At 48.8% G+C, this 19128-nt stretch overlaps 2 protein-coding genes and 2 long non-coding RNA genes across 5 annotated transcripts; 2 read left to right on the forward strand and 2 right to left on the reverse strand.

Moving 5' to 3' along the window:
- The first annotated feature begins 759 nt into the window (after positions 1 to 759).
- Positions 760 to 2902, forward strand: LOC120640938. 2 transcript variants are annotated; one of them, XR_005662061.1, is made up of 4 exons: positions 760 to 860; positions 1030 to 1163; positions 1837 to 1886; positions 2166 to 2902. It is a non-coding gene; the product is annotated as an uncharacterized LOC120640938 (long non-coding RNA). The 2 variants fall into 2 exon arrangements; XR_005662060.1 differs by having other exon boundaries at positions 765 to 860; positions 1837 to 2902.
- Positions 2903 to 3271: 369 nt separating this feature from the next.
- LOC120640939 lies at positions 3272 to 4538 on the reverse strand. The gene is made up of 4 exons (XR_005662062.1): positions 4087 to 4538; positions 3918 to 3971; positions 3678 to 3772; positions 3272 to 3602 (listed from the first exon to the last, which is right to left on the reverse strand). It is a non-coding gene; the product is annotated as an uncharacterized LOC120640939 (long non-coding RNA).
- A 449-nt stretch (positions 4539 to 4987) lies between these two features.
- LOC120640940 (putative HVA22-like protein g) lies at positions 4988 to 7054 on the forward strand. The gene is made up of 6 exons (XM_039916878.1): positions 4988 to 5387; positions 5539 to 5637; positions 6106 to 6162; positions 6241 to 6304; positions 6428 to 6634; positions 6729 to 7054. Exons 1-6 carry the CDS (start codon positions 5125 to 5127, stop codon positions 6843 to 6845), a joined length of 807 nt encoding a protein of 268 aa, XP_039772812.1. The 5' UTR covers positions 4988 to 5124; the 3' UTR covers positions 6846 to 7054.
- Positions 7055 to 13792: 6738 nt separating this feature from the next.
- Positions 13793 to 16515, reverse strand: LOC120640107. The gene is made up of 2 exons (XM_039915990.1): positions 13997 to 16515; positions 13793 to 13817 (listed from the first exon to the last, which is right to left on the reverse strand). The coding sequence occupies exons 1-2, from the start codon at positions 16513 to 16515 to the stop codon at positions 13793 to 13795; spliced, it is 2544 nt and encodes an 847-aa protein (XP_039771924.1).
- Between the last annotated feature and the right edge of the window lie 2613 nt (positions 16516 to 19128).

Below are 19128 nucleotides of genomic sequence, written 5' to 3' on the forward strand. Positions count from 1 at the left end.
TATGAGATCTCTGTGCGTACTAGCTCCATGATGCATCTATATCTATATCCTGCAAGAACCGTGACCTTCAATCAATAAAATTAAAAGGCTGCTTCTTATTAGTGTATCAAAAGGCATGGACTTAGTTGTGTTTTCCAAAAGTAGTGGCCGCCTCCTCACTGCTGCCTCGCTTAGCTTCATCATGCATGTGCAGGGAAATAAAACTTCCTACAGAAATAATCGATCAAAAATGCGATGTGGCTTATCCATCACAACAAGAGCCTCCCTCGCCAGGCCATGTGCTTCACTTGATTTTCGTTTACACAATTACTATCCCCCCCCCCCCCCCCCCCCCCCCCTCGTTTCGCTTCTTTTGAGGACCTGCGGCTAGCTACACGCACCTAACAGTCATGGACAAGGCAAAAATTAGATATATGGTTACACAGAAAAGGAACTACAACGACTTGGAACCCAAGACGGAAAAACCAGCAGCCATCCAATACGCATAACAAAAAAAAAAAAGGCAGATCGCTTATTTAGGTGACCGATCGATCAAGCATAGCTAGCTTTTAATTTCCAAGATGATCAGCTAATTCACGAGGGCTTGTGCTTTAACCGTCCTACCCTTTGATGACTCTCTCCCTCTACTTTTTGGCTCCGTGAGTTTTGCTCCGATGATAAGTTTGCATGAGTGTAATTAATCTTTTCCCGAGTGGGTTTTATTTGGGCCTGGCCCTACCCGTGCCCTATTGAGGCCCGGTCCAAGTTCAGGACCCAGGTCGCTTACCTCTCGCGGCTTACCCCCTCCGCCCCCTACTCGTGTTCTTCCTTCTCCATTTTTCTCGCGCCGGGCTTAGATGGCGGCGGCGGCGGCGGCGCAGGTGATTCCCTGCTCCCTCCGTCTGGAGCCCCTGTTCTTTGTTCGCCATTTTTCTCGCAGCGGCAATCCCGACGGCATTTCCTTGTTCAGTTCTTTGAAATTTCAAAATTAACCTGTTATTTATAAGGTTTGATTTGAGGTATACTTGGATTAAATTTGGTGTCTGTTAGGGAACCTCCTGTCAATGTAGAGGAAGGGGAAGAAGGGGCACAGCAGGGTGGAATCGTGCTATCCAGCAAATGATCTGTGCATTACTTTAAGCTTCACGAGCAAAGCTGTTTGCTGCTCCATGCATTGTTATCTGGTAAGCCTGTTTTCTGTCCTCTGTAATGTGAAAGTACTACATATGAATCAAATGCACTCCATCTCTGATTCCTGACAATAGCATACTTTTAATCGTGTACTGTCACAAGGTTAAATAGTAGCAGGTCCACTTTCACTAATTGATCTAACAATATTAAGATATACTAGACATGCTACATGATCATTTCATCCAGATGTACTGACCTGAGCACGAACTTCTCTACCTGCTGAACCATCTGTAGAAGGCTGGAATAGGAATTCTAAATTACACCCTTCAACCGTAGATCCTTTAGGTAAAAGAGCCTAATTATCCAAGAGCTCTTAATTAAGGAAGCAACTTACATGCTCCTTAAGAGCAGCAACAGAACCACCAGGTTTTCTTAAGTAGTCAAATCTGTCATTCATATATCTAGACTCATCTATGTGAGTTTGGATAGCTAAGATATTGAAACCATTCTCCTTCACAACTGTCATCTTATCTGGGTCCCATGATAGAAATTTGTCTACAAATGAAGTTGAAGTCAAATATATGCATGTTTTGTTTTATACAAAAGGAAGAGAGAGAGTTATGCAAAGCTTTATGAGAAGATTTCTGGATTCTGTATTTCCTGTTTGCGGACCTTTTTGTAACCAATTGACCATGAGCTGATGCAAACTTCTCTCGCCAAATGTAGGCTGAGCCTGGAACATCAAGCAGAGGCACCAGACAACAATCACGAGTCAGGTGAGTTTAATTTAGTTATAATCTGTCTTCGTGGATCAAACATAATGCGAGGTAAATTGGCATAATGCTTGGATGAATTTAGCTTTTTGTCAAACACGATTTATCAATGGCTAGTAATTGGCATATTTAACAACGACAAGTCAGTAGCTTTTATATCAATATGCTTTACCTACAAACTTCCCTATCATGAGCTATTGTATATACATTGTTGTTCACTGAGAATTGGCCAAAACACTTCGTCAGAATTTATCCTTACTTGTTTGCTCATATTATATTTAGGATATTTCAACAATGTGCAAGCTACTGAATTCATAATCAAATAAGGGTGGTTGCATACTGGTGACCTTGGATACTTTGATGAAAGAGGCCAATGAATCATGCCTGATGGCCCTTTCCGATTAATGAACGCTGCAGCAGACAGTAGAGGCAGTTTAGTTTGTTCGAAATTATTTGATTTCTTGGGGCCTAGCTGTGATGTGTTAGTTATTCTTATATTTTGGAATGAACCTTGAATTGACTCATATGGTGTACTCCTTCAGGTCAGTTCTGTGAGTATGTGTTGTTATGTTTGATGAAAACACAGTTTGAAAAAATAATTTATTTGCGATAATGAAATAGAGCCTGCTCTCTTATCATTATAACTGCTGTGTTGGCTATTGAAATTGCAGTCTACATATGGCTTCCAAAGTTCTGACTACACAATGCAAAAATTCTCTTACTGCATATCATGGCTTCCTGCTTCTTACTCGATACGTGTAGGGAATTTAAACAGATCTGCGCCTGCAAACATGGCTTCCTGATTCTGCCTGTCATGTGGCCGCTACTGGAGTGTTGGAGATGCTTTACTGGACTGTTTGGAATGTTGTACTTGTTAGTACTTACTGAAGTTTATATGTGTGGAAGTGGTACTTGTGAAATTTGATCTTGCGTGTTTTGCTTAAAAAATGATATGAATCTTTGATTTTAGTTGAGTATCTCTCTTCTGAAGACGTGTTGTAAAGTCTGAAGTTGTGCCATTTAGATTGAGAAGCCAACATACAATGAGAAAAAGATATAATTAACCTGTAAGATAATGATCAGTAAAGGGGGAGCTACAGCACCAATCTTGGACAAGGGGGCTCCGGCCCATGGAAACGGTGGCAGAGATGGCAAATTTCATCAAGCTTTGGGATAAGGTCCAAGAACTACATCTCACTGATGAACCTGATTGTCGCATTGATGCTTTGCTGGTTGTGCAATAAATCAAGGCTGGATTACATACTGCCTTTTTGAGCTTGAGTCACTATCTATTTATGTAATATCAGTCTTGTAAGAAACTGAGCTCCTGCAATCCTTTTTAAAAAAAGATAATGGTGCATTGGCACTCAGATTGAGAAAACAGAAAGTGGGATAATGCGCCTGTGAAGTCTTTATTTGTTTGTTCCATTTTTCATATGATCCAATACATCTTGTAGACAAATCAACACAGAAACTGGTAGTGGTAGCGCAAAGAAGATGATTGTACAACTCCTAGAGCTCAACACAGTGTTCAACCATCATGACATGGCCATACATCGCTCGTTGGAGAGCATCGTCCAGCTCAGTTGTGCACTTCTTCTCATTGCATAGCTCCATCTCGGTCTTCTCTGCATGCATCCTGTTCGACTCTAGATCAAGCCTCAGCAATAGCTGATTCAAGTTCATACTGGTGGTGCCAACTTTCCTATTTGGAAGTCCCTGTAAGGACAATAAAACTTAGTTATCATGAGAAGTATGATTTGGAAAAAGACCAATCAAGAGAAGCATCCTTACACGTTTTCCATATTCCGAACTTGCAGATTCCAGTTAGCAGTAATTGTCATATAAACTTGCAAATTCATGCAACAACTTCCTGATCAGAGCATCCACTATCCAGAAACAGAGAACAACATGAATGGGAAGTTATTGCCCGCATTCTCTGTTATCTAGAGGAATGAAGTTGGATAAGATACCTGCATATACCAATAGCAATGGCAAATGCAGAATCATTTCCTTGTCAAAAAGAAAATATACCTGCAGGTCATGCTGAGATGGTTCGAACAGATCATTGATCTGCTTGTTATGTACCTGCAACAAAGTTGGGAAAACAAAGCATATATATGTTTCATTTCTGATTCAGTTTCAGAGGGCAGAAACCATTCCAAGACATGGTTCAGTTGAAAACAAACAGATTACTACGCACCTCAAGGAATGAGGGGGATATGTAGACTTCTGCCAAAAAGAGTAGAAAGGAACCCAATCTGTATAAGACTGAGATGTAATCAAACAAACATCTACCTCGTGAACCATGATTCAAATCAATCGGTATATTAAAGACGCGCTGCCGCCGGCCGCCGGATGTGAGAAAAAAAGCGAAAGGAGCAGCGGACGGAGGGGAGGAAGCCGCGGGGTGAACGGCTTCTGTTGTGCCTCCGACCTGGGGCACCAGGCCTGGAAAAATCTATCTACACTATAAGAACCAAAACAATTGATAACACTTTGCACCAAAAAATATCCTTTTACTCCTCCCATGAACCCCACCTGGTAGTATCAAAGTGGGAGAAAGTTTTTTGGGAGAAGAAAAAACAGCAAGCTGCAAAATACTTCTGCCGTTTGGGTGGTTCTTTTCTTACCGTGAAATTTTCTTACACGCGCCTGTACCCACTCCAATCCCGCCCGCGAGCCCCCCCCCCCACCACACACACACAATCAGGCATCCCTTTCCTTCCCAAGCGTCATAGCGTCCCCAACCCTTTTCCCCGGACCCATCCGCTGCTCCCTACTCCTCGTCCGCGTGATTCCACCGCCTCCGCTCCTTCCACTTCCATCCGCGTCGTGCTCCCCCGCCCCTCCCCATTCACATCAACGTTGCAGGGCTGGCCTGCCGTCCCGGCGGCGCCCTCGGCGGCGGGCACAGGCCAGACGGCCCCGGCGGCGGACGATGGCGGCGGCGGACGATGGCAGCTGCGGGGCCGAGCCGCGCAGGCCGGCGAGTAGTTTTTGGCAAGTTTTATGTCACATCACACCAAATGGCACCAAATTATGCCTAAATTATTGATTCTACTTTTCAAGTTTTTTCTTTGTGCTCACCCAATTTAGCTTGCCCTTAGTATATTCACAAAAAGCTCCCTTAATCCACAACTCATCATCATATGTCCTACACCCAACTGATGCCCACACCCATCATTGGCCATCAAATGCAACTGCAAGGTCAAATCCGTAATTTAGCCGCCCAAGGACCATGAGAGATCCTGCCGGTGCCGGAGCCGCTGAGCTAACCACCTGCCGGCTCTTTGTCTCATCGCCTCTAACTTTTGGCAAGCAAGTCATCAGCCACCAAACAAGTCAGCTAGGCAAGGCCAAGGCGGTTAGGCCATCGTCTTGGGTGCCCAAGAAGGCAAGAAATCGAGATAATCCTTCTCTCAGACAGACTTCGCCCTCCTCCTCCGGCAAATCCCACGCTGGTTTCGGGATGTCGACGGAACTCCTGACGAAATTCCTCACGTAAGTGCCCTTCCATCCCTGTCCCAGACCTTTTTTTGCCGGAAATTCGGTGGAATTTCTCGATGCCGAGCAGTGCTTCCGCTTGTGCTTGGTCTCTGTTCTTGGAAGAGGAAGACTGTGCTGGGCTCATCTGCTTATTGTGTGGTTGCAGGTTGCTGTTTGGGTACGCGATGCCGGCGCTGGAGTGCTTCAAGGCGATCGAGCAGCGGCCCGGCCGGGCTGACCAGCTCCGATTCTGGTGCGAGTATTGGTAATGATTCAGAAGCCTGTGTCTCTGGGTAATTGGTCCGTTTAAGCTTCAGCGATTTGCTTAATTTGTGGTTGGGAGTAATTCGAATTCGAACTCGTACCAATAGAAAGAATTGGATCTGGCAGCTAACCTGGTGCCCGTCCACAAAAGGGGATTGATTTCTATCTAGTAGTATGTATACAGAGTTATTTCGCTTGGTGTGGGATTCAATAGCAAATTCTTTTTTTTTCTTCTGAAAGTAGGACTACGTAGCAATTTCATTTCATATATGGGATTTGGGAATGGGACGCAGAATAAAATCTTAAATTTCAAAAAAAAAATCCCAAGATCTTACTTTTAGTTGCTGACTGAAATCTTTGGGTGGTTGACTTGACTCAATATGGTTAACTGAAAGACTGATATACTATGATGTGAACTGCTTCGAGATCTTGGTCTTGCTAAGTTTGACCAGTTTCATCAACCTTGCAGGATCATCCTAGTGCTCCTGGTCATGTTCGACGAAATTGCTGGCGTTCTGATTTCCAAGTAATTACCAAAATGTCAATCATAACTCCAATAAGAAAAGTGGTTGTGGTCTGACAATTCCCTCCATTCCCCTAACAGGATTCCAATGTACTACGAGCTCAAGCTTGCCTTCCTCGTGTACCTGTGGTACCCGAAGACAAGGGTATGCACTAGAAGTACATAACACTGAATGCGCCGTGCAGCAACAGATAGATGTGAATGTGCGTCTCAAATCTTTTGATATATGTCTGAACACTGAACAGAAAGTCATTCTCCTCTGAACCAGGGAACAGAGATCGTGTACGAGACCTTCCTCCAGCCCCTGGTGATGCAGTATCATCCCAGCATCGAGGCGAGGCTTCAGTACCTACGCGCCAATGCCGGTGACATCCTTGTCTTCTACCTCAAGAACTTCACGGAGAGGGGCTATGACCTCTTCCTCCGGGTAATGGACTACGTCCGGTCGCAGGCGTCCAGAGGATCAAGAACAAGGGTAAACAAACTGTCTCAACCAGTTTGGTTATTCTCCTCTTCAGAGGCTAGCATTCATGTGTTAATATGTGTGATTGCTCCTGGTGGTGGTGCAGAGTTTCTTCTCGTTCAGAGGGGACCGGGCTGAGAGGCCGAGCTTCACCGACGACTACGCAATTGGTGGCGACCGGAGGGATGGGGGGAGGTACCGGCGACCGCGCAGTGGCTACTAGCAGAAACAATTACTGGCATAGGCTTAGGTAGGAACAAGCAAATCATTGTGAAGCAGATTGATTTGAAACACAGGTGGTGGATGATGCACAGAACTTGTAGGTTTGACTACAATCATAGATCTCTTCTTGTTGATATTGGCTTTAGATTGTCAGCAACAATCTCTTGGCATGCTTCCTGAAGTGCATTGTGGTTGCTCTGTTGTCTTGTAGTATAGTTGTATTGCACCTCTGCTAATTGGCGAGCGCGTGCTGGGTGGGCAACGTGCGCTCGATCGGACAGCATCCGAATTTTCTTTTTGTCGAAAGTTCCCTTCTACACTACTTTCTATTTTTAGAAAGTTAAAACTTATGTGCGTCTATAACTTCTTCCAGATAACTATTGGATGGTGTTTTTCCATCATAACTATTAGACAATAAATTTTCAACACATCTTTTAAATTTGTTTGCGTAACTTTTACCTATAACTTCCAATTAATTTTTACGGTAGCTTTTAACACAACTGTCACGATACATACATCTTTTACATATAACTTTTTAGCCTGCTTATTAGTGAATAATTTTGAACCTAACTTCCATGTGAGGGTTATCAAAAAATCTTTTCACACAACTTTGATACATAAGTTCGCCATACAAATTGTAAAAAAAACTTTTCACATAACTTTTAACACAACTGTCAAAACTTTTACGTATAACTTTTTCAGTCTACTTATTAAAGAATAATTTTGAACCTAACTTCCATGTGAATGTTATCAGAAAAACTTTTCACACAACTTTGATACATAAATTCGCCATACAGATTGTAAAAATAAAATTCAACTTCTCGAGATAACATTTTAGCATACTTTGTATGAAGTATTTGTCAAAAGAATATCTCGAAAACACAACATAAAGAAGGTAAACATCTCATTTGGGATATTTTGCTTATAAGTTGTTGAAACAATAGCCCTGTTTGGATACCAAGGTTAGAGTTAGAGTTGGCTTTTTTGTGTCACACTAACCCAAAAAATCCAAACATGGCGGGTTAGATGCATCTAACTCACTCCAAAAAACTATTTCCTCCAAGAGGTGCTTATTTGGGTTAGAGTGGTGGGCCCCACATTTTTTTCTCCCTGGATCCATTTGCGGCAACGCGCTGCCCAGCACACCCCCCTCCCCCCAATCCCCGACTCCTCCCCAATCCTGTGCGCCAGGCCCCCGACCCCCAACGCCCCTCCGCCGCCCCCGCCGCCTATGTCCCCGGCGGGCGTCCCCACACCGGATCCCGCCGGCCAAGATCCCGCCACCCGCGCTGCACGGCCCTACGGCAGGCTCATCATCGAGGAGGATGGCGTCCCGCCGCTGCTGCGCCTCATCAAGGAGGGCCGCGTAGATGTGCAGGAGAGCGCCGCGCTCGCCATCGGCCTCCTCGGCCGCGACCCCGAGTGCGTCGACCTCATGATCCTTGCCGGCGTCTGCACCTCCTTCGTTAAGATCCTCAAGGACGCACCCATGATGGTGCAGGGCATGGTGGCGTGGGCCGTCTCCGAGCTCGCCGCCAACCACCCCAAGTGCCAGGACGCCTTCCTGCAGCACAACGTCATCCGCCTCCTCGTCGCCCACCTCGCCTTCAAGACGGTGCAGAAGCACTCCAAGTACATCGTCGCCTCCAAGATGTCCATCCACGCCGTGGTCATGAACAAGAAGGCCAACAATGATAGCACCAGAAGCAGCTCGCAGGAGCCGCCCGACGCCGCCGGGGTGCAAGCCACCACCACCAGCGCAGCTGTCGGGTGGTAAACCCAGACGGGTGGCAGAATGCACCCGCCTAAGCCCTGAGGGAGAATGAACTCGGGGTTAGCTATGATTTGTCCGATCTAGATGCAAGAACACGATGAACACAGAAGGTTTAGAGTGGTTCGGGCCGCCAGTGCGTAATACCATACTTCCACTGTGTGTTGTATTGTCTATGCTCACAAGAGATTGCTCGAGAGTGGTTCCAGCTGGTGAGCTGAGAGTGTGAGGGAGAGAGTGTGAGTCCACTTGTCCTGAGACTAGCGTGTGCTCCCCTTTCATAGTCAAAGGGAGGCACGTACATAGCCGTTGGGACCCCGACAGGGGTGGGCCCAACGTGGATGTATTTAAATAACATAACGCCTAGCACTACTATGACGCTATGCCTGTCGTAGATCTCCTCCGGGCTTGCCTTGTCTCGTCGGCGTGATTCCAGTAGCGTAGGTTGCGGCGTAGACTGTTGTGCTAGCAACGTAGACTGCGGCGTAGACGGCTGAGCCTGTTACATAGACTGCGTGTTGATGGCGTAAGTGTCATGATGGAGTGGCAGCTGTCGCCTCTGGTTAATATGGAGGCGTGGGTGGCGCCTGCGACTCCACTGTTACACCTCGGTAATTCGCGACCAACAGTGCGGTCTGTCAAAGGCTGTCACGTCTCTGTGGCGGCAGAGCACGCCTCCACTATCCGCATTAAATACGGGTGGGTGAGGGAGCTTCCATCGGAAGGCTTGTGCCTACGTGCACGTCTATGGGACATGTGGCGGGCATGCTCCTAGCGGAAGGCTAGCGCCCGCGCCCACGTCTGCAGGACACGTGGCGGCTCCGGACCCCTCCCGAGCGGAGTGCTGAGCCGAGGGCTCGCGGGGGTCCGAATAGGCACGTGGAAGTCCCGGACCCGGCTGGGGGTCCGGATGGGCACGTGGAGGTCCCGGACCCGACTGTGGGGGTCCGAATCCACGGCTGAAGGCTCTGAGCATCTCCACCTCTGGGACACGTGGCGTCACCGGATCCATCCCCGCGCGGTGGAATGGGTCCGAGACCGTTGGCCCGGTGAGACGGAGTCAGACCGCAGGGGTCTGGCTACTCAGGTCATTGGGGCGTAGTTACGGATAACTACGCTTGTATTAGCCTTGTCACAGTAGGAGTGGGTACCCCAGTTGCGGGGTACCGACAGCAGCCAAGCCCACCGTGGGCGCAGGAGGCCCACACAAGAGCTGGCCACACGAGATCCAGCTAGAAAGAGCATTTAAAAGAGCAAATGACTAGAAAAGTGCCTTTAAGCTAACTCTAACCCTTGCATCCAAACACCACTTTGGTTAGAGTTAGTTCAGGGTTAGTCTAGAGCTAGAAACTAACTCTAACTTCTAACTAAGTTAGAGTATCCAAACAGGGCCAATATTCGAGAAAAATAGGAATAAAATTCAAAGCACAAAATAGGGAAAGACAAATGTTAGGGAAAAAAACAAAACATTATTTTCCTAAAACAAACCGAGAGAGGGGAAAACCAGAAAGAGAATGAAATCTGGGCAGAGGGGGGACGTGTGCAGCACTATGAACAGAATCTGGGCAAAGGGGAAACGCGTGCAGCACTGTTTCATGGATCTGGACACGTGCGCGTCGCGTGTTGGTTTCTCAATCAGCGCTCGACCGCTGATTTAGCTTCGCGGTTGTATTGTGCTGAGTTATGGAAATTGGAAAAATCTGTTCATACAATAGGATTACTGACTTAAATCCAAACAATAGTTGCACGAAAAGTTGTAAATAAACAACTATCCTAACATATAAATCTAAATAACCTTCTTAATTTGAGCTACTGAGTACTGATGACAGTGTATCCAAGATAAAAGGGGAAGTGAAATTGGTCTCCATTGTTGTTTTGTTTGTTTTGCTGGCTAGTTGTTGTTGGTAGAGTTGGTTTTAGCCGTTTGCAGCTATTGTCTTAAGTTGTAAATCTTTCCTGTAGTGTTACTTGTCCAATCTGGATTATCCTCTTTATTAATATAATTGGCAGCTGTTCAGGAGAATCATTGATGGAGCTTATAAAACATCATGATGAAAACTAACTAGCTAATTAGTACTAATTTTGCCATCCATCATCACATGACCACTATATATAATCTTGACCCTCCTAGTTTTTAAGATTCAATTGTCAACTAAAGGAAAGAGCGGGCCACTGAGCGGAGGCGGCCAAAGCTAGGGTACACTATCACTGCACAAGTTTGGCTTCAGGTGTTATAGTTACACACGAGGTTTTTTGCCTAGATGATTTCCCTAAAAAAAAAATAGAGCAATAGATAGAAGAGTTACATGAATCAAGCTAATAAGTCTGGAGAAAGGAATGCATCTATCACGCCCATTTAGCATATATATACTAAATATAATCTGATCGTGCTCCTGCTTCTAGAGTTGAAATTTTCTAATACGAACTGCTGCATAAACACAACAATCAACTACTAATAACTAGCTAGCCAACTAGCATCAGCTTTTGCCTATTTACACACTTGCATCGCTGTCATTAGCTTCTAGGATCTAATGCCAACTAAAGGAAGAGAGTAGTCAAAAGCTAACTACTGGCCGGACCTATTCTGGCCGAGGGGTTTATATCTGACCCGCTCGGCCGGTCGCGCTCGGTGATCATTACGAGGGGATCGCGCAGCAGAAGATGCCCGCGACGAAGCCGAAGAAGGGGTGCACGTACTTCTTGACGAGCCCGTGCATGGCGCTGCCCCGGCTGGTCCCGAGCGGCCCCGGCGACCGCTGGCGCCGCCGGTTCTGCTGCGGCCTGAGGGCCGCCGCCTCCCGCGCGTACAGCCGCGACGCCGCCCGCACGAGCGGGTCGCTGATGGCGCCGCGCTCGGGCGGGCAGCCGTCCGGGAACGGCGCCGTGGCGGCGCCGACCACGTCCTCGAAGCTCACGTAGCGCGGCGGCGACGCGAGGAGAGGCGTGCCGCCGCTCCTGTGCCGCCGCGGCTTGGCGCACGGGACGGGGGCGCCGAGGGGGAGGACGTCGCCGTAGGAGCGCCGCCGCGGCGCCTTGGCCGGTGGGCGGGCGACGCCGCGCAGCTCCCCGCTGGAGGAGGAGCCGCCGTCGTTGTCGGTGTCCCCGCCGTAGCTCTGCAGGCCCAGGATCGGCTGCGAGTAGGCCGCCATGGCTCCCATCTATGCGGAGGTGGGAGGCGAGCGGGAGACGGAGTGAGTAGATTAGGGTAATACCCGCATAACCTTGATTAGTGACAAACAGTGTGTACATATAGTCCACATGGGGAGCCGGCATCGGCAGGCCCATGGGCCTTTGGCTTACATTCTAACACACCCCCGCAGTCAGAACTGGGAGCACCGCGAACATTAAGACTGGACCTAAATTCTGTAAACACCGACGTAGGAAGCCCTTTGGTGAAGATGTCTGCATACTGGGAGGTTGTAGGAACATGCAAGACGCGAACTTCTCCAAGGGCGACGCGTTCACGAACGAAGTGTAGGTCAATCTCCACATGCTTTGTGCGTTGGTGCTGAACTGGGTTGGTGGAGAGGTAAACTGCACTGATATTGTCACAATAAACAATGGTGGTTCGGCGAAGAGGGCAGCGAAGCTCACCAAGAAGCTGCCGTAGCCAGCAAGCTTCAGCGACGCCATTGGCCACGGCGCGATACTCGGCCTCAGCACTCGAGCGGGACACCGTTGCCTGACGCTTGGAAGACCAGGACACAAGATTATCCCCAAGAAACACGGCATACCCGGAGGTAGAGCGACGAGTATCTGGGCATCCAGCCCAATCAGCATCGGAGTAAACTGTGAGGTCCAGTGGTGCACTCTGGGAGAGAAGAAGGCCGAGGTCATGACTGCCTTGTAAGTACCGTAGGATCCGCTTCATAGCTGCAAGGTGATGCTCTCTGGGGTCGTGCATAAACAGGCACACTTGCTGAACAGCAAAGGCAATATCTGGACGAGTAAAGGTGAGGTACTGCAAGGCACCAGCAATGCTGCAGTAGTGGGTGGGATCAGTCACAGACGTACCATCAGCAGACAACTTGGAGTGAGTATCCACGGGAGTGCTGCACGGCTTGCAGTCACGCATGCCCGCCCTGTCCAGAATATCCAATAAATACTGACGCTGAGAGAGGAATAAACCATCTGCACGACGCTCAACAGAAACACCCAAAAAATGATGAAGTGGACCCATGTCAGTCATAGAGAATTCCTGGCAAAGAGCGGAGATTATCTGCTGAAGGAAACTCTGTGACGAAGCTGTGAGCACAATATCATCAACATAAAGTAGGAGATAAGCCACCTCGGTGCCGCGGTGATAAATAAAGAGTGAGGCATCAGACTTGCCCTCCACAAAGCCAAGAGAGGTGATATAGGATGCAAATCGATTTCGCCAAGCACGAGGAGCCTGCTTCAAACCGTATAAGGAGCGGTTGAGTCTGCAGACATGATCCGGCCGCGAAGAATCAACAAACCCGGAGGGCTGTGCACAGTACACTGTCTCTGTCAAGGTGCCATGAAGAAATGCATTCTTGACATCAAGCTGGTGCATAGGCCAAGACCGGGAGAGAGCCAAACTGAGAACCACACGGATGGTAGCAGGCTTCACAACCGGGCTGAAGGTCTCGTCATAATCAATCCCAGGGCGTTGAGTAAAACCACGGAGGACCCAACGAGCCTTGTAGCGATCAAAAGTACCATCTGACAAGAACTTATGGCGAAAAACCCATTTACCAGTGACAATGTTGACGCCAGGAGGGCAAGGCACCAAGGTCCAGGTGTCGTTGGACTGGAGGGCGTCGAACTCGGACTGCATGGCGGCACGCCAGTGCGGGTCAGCAAGAGCCGATCGGCATGACACTGGTAGCGGAGAGAGAGCGGCTGCACTGAGGTTGAGACGATCAACTGGCTGTGCGAAACCGGACTTGCCCCGTGTACGCATGCTGTGGGCGTTGGAGACCGGCTCGATGGCAACCGGAGCAGTAGCGGTGGTGCGTCGTGTACCGCTGGCAGCAGCCTGCGAGGCAGGGGCAGCGGTACGGGACGGGTCCGGGGCACCGCTGGCAACAACCTGAGACGAACCGTCAGCAGGGGCAGCAGTACTAGACCGGTCGCCGAGGGGAGGGGGCGACGTGCGTGCCCCTCCGAGCTGTGGCGGCGAGGTGCCACTAGCCCGAGGTGGCTCAGGCGGATCAGCCACAGCGGCGCCCAAGGTACCTGCACGAACAACACTAGACCCAGGGGGCAAAGTGGTGTAGTCATCATCGCTCAAAAAAGTTAGAGTACCAGGATCAGGGGGTGTGGTGGACATGTCCGCGAAGGGGAACGATGACTCGTCGAACACAACATGGCGAGAAATGATGATCCTATTTGAGTGAAGATCAAGGCACCTATACCCTTTGTGATCCGCGGAGTAACCAAGGAAGACACATAGGGATGAGCGAGGAGAGAGTTTGTGGGGAGCTGTGGATGATAGGTTAGGGTAACAGGCACATCCAAAAACACGAAGATGATCGTAGGTTGGAGGCGTGCCATGGAGAGCGAAGAAGGGAGTGCGGCTGTCTAGTGTCTTAGTGGGGTGACGGTTAAGAAGATAGGTGGCGGTGTGTAAAGTGTCAGCCCAGTAAGAGGGAGGTAGACTAGCTTGAAAAAGGAGAGAGCGAACGATGTTGTTGATGGTGCGAAGGATGCGTTCAGCTCTACCATTTTGTTGTGAGGTGTAGGGACACGACATGCGAAGAATGGCGCCATGGGTGAGGAGGAACGTGCGGGTCAAAGAGTGATCAAACTCACGGCCATTGTCGCACTGGACGGCCTTGATGGAGGCGCCAAATTGCGTGCGTGCATAAGCGAAAAAATTGGACAGGACCCCAAACGTCTCAGATTTGAGACGAAGGGGAAAAGTCCAAGCGAAATGGGTGCAGTCATCAAGAATAACAAGATAATATTTATAACCCGATGCACTAACAATAGGTGACGTCCAAAGATCACAGTGAATTAAATCGAAAGGTTTCGACGCACGACTGTTTGACATGCTGAAAGGAAGGCGTACATGGCGACCTAATTGACAGGCATGACATAGAGGTTCAGCAGTGCTTTTATTACACTGGATAGCTTTGGAGGTAACTAGTTTGGAGAGAGCATTTTGGCCAAGATGACCGAGACGACGGTGCCAGAGGGTGTTGGAGGCAGCGGTGGCTGTGAGGGCGGTGATGCTGGTGGCCGGTGGAAGAAACGGGTATAGATCACCCGAACTATTGCACCTGGCGATCACGCTCCGAGTTTGAAGATCCTTCACAGAAAGGCCGAATGGGTCAAACTCAATGGAACAGTTATTATCAGTGGTAAAGCGACGAACGGAAATCAAATTCTTAATAATGCCAGGACTGACTAAAACATTAGAAAGAATAAGAGGCCGATGTGGCGTGATAAAAGAGGAGGACCCGGTGGAGGTAACGGGAAGAAGGGCGCCGTTACCGACGATGATAGAAGGAGGACAGGAGGAGGAAGGAGGATGGGAGAAGGTGAGTATACCAGTGTTATTTGCCATGTGTGATCCAGCCCCCGAGTCGACGTACCACTCAGCTTGAGAGGGCGGCGGAGTGAGGGACATGGTGCTGAAATTGTCGATCAGCGACTGCTGGTTCCACGATCCGCCGGCCATCGGTGTCCAGGAGGACTGCTGCTGCGACGGTGCAGCAGGGTAGGACGCCATGGGCGTGGTCGCACCCCCGTAGTTGAAGCTGGGAGGGGCGCCGTATGTGCCGTGGTGCGGCATGTAGGACCCCGGCGACGGCGTGTAGTAGGGTTGCGGGATGGCGGTGAACGCTGCTGGATGCTGGAACGGCGAGGGTGGTGGGCGGAACGCAGACCCGGAGGGAGCGCCGGCGTTGTAGGGGTGAGGCCACAGCTGCACGGTGCCCGTCCACGGGTTGGGAATGGGGGCGAGCGGCGGTGGGGGACCGGGACGAAGCCCGCCCTGCCCGCCGGTGGCGCCCTGACCGCTGGTGGCGCCCGGACCGCCATGTCCGCCCTGATGAGGGGCGGCGTTCTTGCCGTTGCGACCGCGGCGGCGGTTGTTGTTGCGCTGGCCGCCGCCTTGCGCCCCGCCGGAGGGAGCACCTGAGCCGCCGGAGGAGCCGCCAGATGACGGCGCGACGTAGAGGGCAGGCGGGACATCATCAGCGGTGGTGTCGTTGATGTCGAGCTCCTCGAGAAGAAGATGGGTGCGGGCCTGATCAAACGTTGGGAAGGGGCGCTGCAGCCTGAGGTTGGACACCATCGGCTTGAACTTTCCGTTCAGCCCACGGAGCAAGGTCAGCACCAAGCTCCGGTCGCCAACGGGGTCACCGAACTCGGCGAGGGCGCTCGCCATAGTCTCCAGCCGCCGGCAATAGTCTGTGATGGAGAGGGCGCCTTGCTTGAACGACCGGAACTCCGCGGAGAGGACGAGAGCGCGCGACTCCCGCTGGCCGAGGAACTCGTTGTCGAGGACGGCCCAAGCGACGCGAGCGGAGGGATCCCGGAGCATGACCTGCTGCTGCAGATCGGCGGTGATGGTGCCGTAGATCCACGTGAGAACAGTGCAGTCCATTTGCACCCACGCAGATCGCTCCGGGTAGGCGGCGTCGGAGAGGACGTGGTCGGTGAGGGCGTACTTCCCGAGGATGACGAGGAATAGTTTCCGCCAGCGATCGTAGTTGTTGGCGGCACGATCAAGGGTGATGGGGATCAGCACCTTGATGTTGACAACGGCGATGGCTTGGGCGTGGACGGCGGCGTGCTTGGCCTCGAGGGCGTCGAGGGCAGCCTCGCGATCGGCGGCAGCCTTGGCGGCGGCCTCGCGCTGGAGACGCTCGGCGTCAGCGGCGCGCTCGCGCTCGATGCGCTGGGCGTCGTCTTCAGGAGGGGCCATGGCACGCGGGGTAGAGGAAGGCCAGCGAGAGGACTCGGCGACGGCAGGGAGGGCCGGCGAGAGATCTCAGCGGCGGCGGTTGCGGAATTAGCGGAAGCGGAGAGGTCGTGGAAACGAACCGTCTCGTGATACCATGAGAGTAGATTAGGGTAATACCCGCATAACCTTGATTAGTGACAAACAGTGTGTACATATAGTCCACATGGGGAGCCGGCATCGGCAGGCCCATGGGCCTTTGGCTTACATTCTAACACTGATGACGGCCGGTTAAGCGGGGGTTTGTTAAGTTTGTTATTAGGGTAGATAGAAAATCTCGATTTTGCCGGTTTGTTATAGGGTGGTGAGTCGTCGACGGGAAGGTCGTTTCACTTGTTAGGACTGACGACGAGTCCAGTCTTTTTTTTTATGAGACGAAAGTTATAGTGTTACCAGAATCAACGCGTAAACTCATTTTCGGCCCTGTCCCCTCGATGAGCCGGCCCATGGCCAGTAACCTCTACTTACAGCGAGTTTTTCATTTTTATATTTAAAAAAAATTAAAAATATATGCCAAATAGGAAAATTTTAAAAAACGGGGCCTGTCCCCCAGTCGCCCATCCAGTTGGCGACAGGACCTATATGTAACGCTCAGGGCGCATTAAACAATGAACTTGTAAAATTGATATAAAATTGGAAAAAAATCAGAAAAATACAAACTCAACTGTTCTGGATTCTATGAAACAAGATCTACAACTTTTGTTACATAAAATTTTCATTTGATCAATGTATCTTGCTTTATTTCAAATACCAGTTTAATGCACTTTTATTTAAATCTCAAGATTCATCCTTTGGATGCATACCATCTTTGGCCAGAGTGTTGCATGTGGTGAGTATAGGCTTGTGTAAAATTGGTAGGCCCAAAAAAACAATTCTAGCATAAGTTTTTAAATTTGATCTTGCAATATATCAAGTTTAAATGAGTTATTTATCCATGCTGCTATACTGAGTTTTAGGAGCCATAACTTTTACAGTAGTCTTATTTTATTTCCTAAGAGCTATAGAAAAAGTTTGGTAAATTTTAGGTAAGCACAACTGGACCAAATGAATTATGACTAAGGTAAATGCACTAAATCAAGAAAAATAGTTCTTGTACCTAGAAAAATCTGAAATAATTCATTTGGTCTAGTTGTGCTTATCTAAAATTTACCAAACTTTTTTATAGCTCTTAGAAAATAAAATAATGGTAATGTAAAAGTTATGGCTTTTAAAACTCAGTATACCAGCATGGACAAATAACCCATTTAAACTAGACATATTGCAAGATCTAATTTAAAAACTTATTCTAGAAATGTTTTCTGGGTCTACCAATTTTGCACAAGGCTATGCTCACCATATTCAACACTCTGGCCAAAGATGGCATGCATCCAAAGGATGGATCTTGAGATTTAAATAAAAGTGCATTAAACTGGTATTTAAAATAGAGAAAGATACATTGATCAAATGAAAAACATTATGTAACAAAAGTTGTATATCTTGTTTCATAGAATCAAGAACAGTTGAGTTTGTATTTTGCCGATTTTTCTACGATTTTATATCGATTTTATAAGTTCACTGTTTAATGCACCCTGGGCGCCAAGATCTAAATATAATTTTTTTTACATTTAGGTCCTGTCGCCAACTGGATGGGCGACAGGCACCCATTTTTGAAAAATTCCATATTCGGCATATATTTTTGAAATTTTGTTTTTTTAAATATAAAAATGAAAAACTCGCCTACTTACACGCACCAGGGTCATAGACGATCCAGACGTACTGGGCCGAAAACTGCACGATGGGCCTTTTCCAGTTGCTCTCAAGAACGGCGTGTGATTACTGGAAATAATCCAGGTCGAGCGTGACCTCGATCCGATACGTCACAAAAAAGTTAAACAACAGCCCACTGCCGCCGCTGTGGTTCGCTATGGGCATTCGGTTCTTCGATTCGGTCCGGTTTCTCAATTTTTGAACAAATTCGATTTCCAAAAAATAGGAACCGATGGTTTCCTAAAAATTTTTGGACCTGATTTGTTGGTCGCATGATCCCGTCCAGGCTCTCGGGGTGCAACCTTGGGCTGTTTGGTTGCCTTCCTTAGGTACTGGACCTAGCCCGTCGCGTGCAAATGGGGACCCTAGCTCCTGGGATGCGGCAAAAATTGCCTCTTCTCCAGAGGCAGGCTCGCGTGGGTGCGGGTGCATGCCCCTCGTGGCCTGTGTGTGAGAGAGAGCGCATGGAGCCAGATGCAGTGAGTAGGCCAACCAATCAACATCTTTAACGAGCGTGGCTGCAGGGAACGGTAACCAAATGAGCAGCCGCTGCATGCGGATAGCCTGCATCGTAGAAACGAGCCAGGCTGCGGCGGGCCTAAAATCAATTAGACCCTTCAGGAACCGAGTATTTCGGTTCTCAATTATTTCGATTCGATTGAACCGAACTAACCAAACTATTTTACCGGAAGCTAAGATAATAAGAAAAACATACATATTCTATAGCAATTTTAGACAATACTTCATCTATTTTAGAGAATAATAATTGAGAAGCGAACAATGACAATACAATAAGAGAAATACATAGTAATTGAAGTATGAAACATCACA

The sequence above is a fragment of the Panicum virgatum genome, chromosome 7K (genome assembly GCF_016808335.1).
Source record: "Panicum virgatum strain AP13 chromosome 7K, P.virgatum_v5, whole genome shotgun sequence".
NCBI lineage: Eukaryota > Viridiplantae > Streptophyta > Magnoliopsida > Poales > Poaceae > Panicum > Panicum virgatum.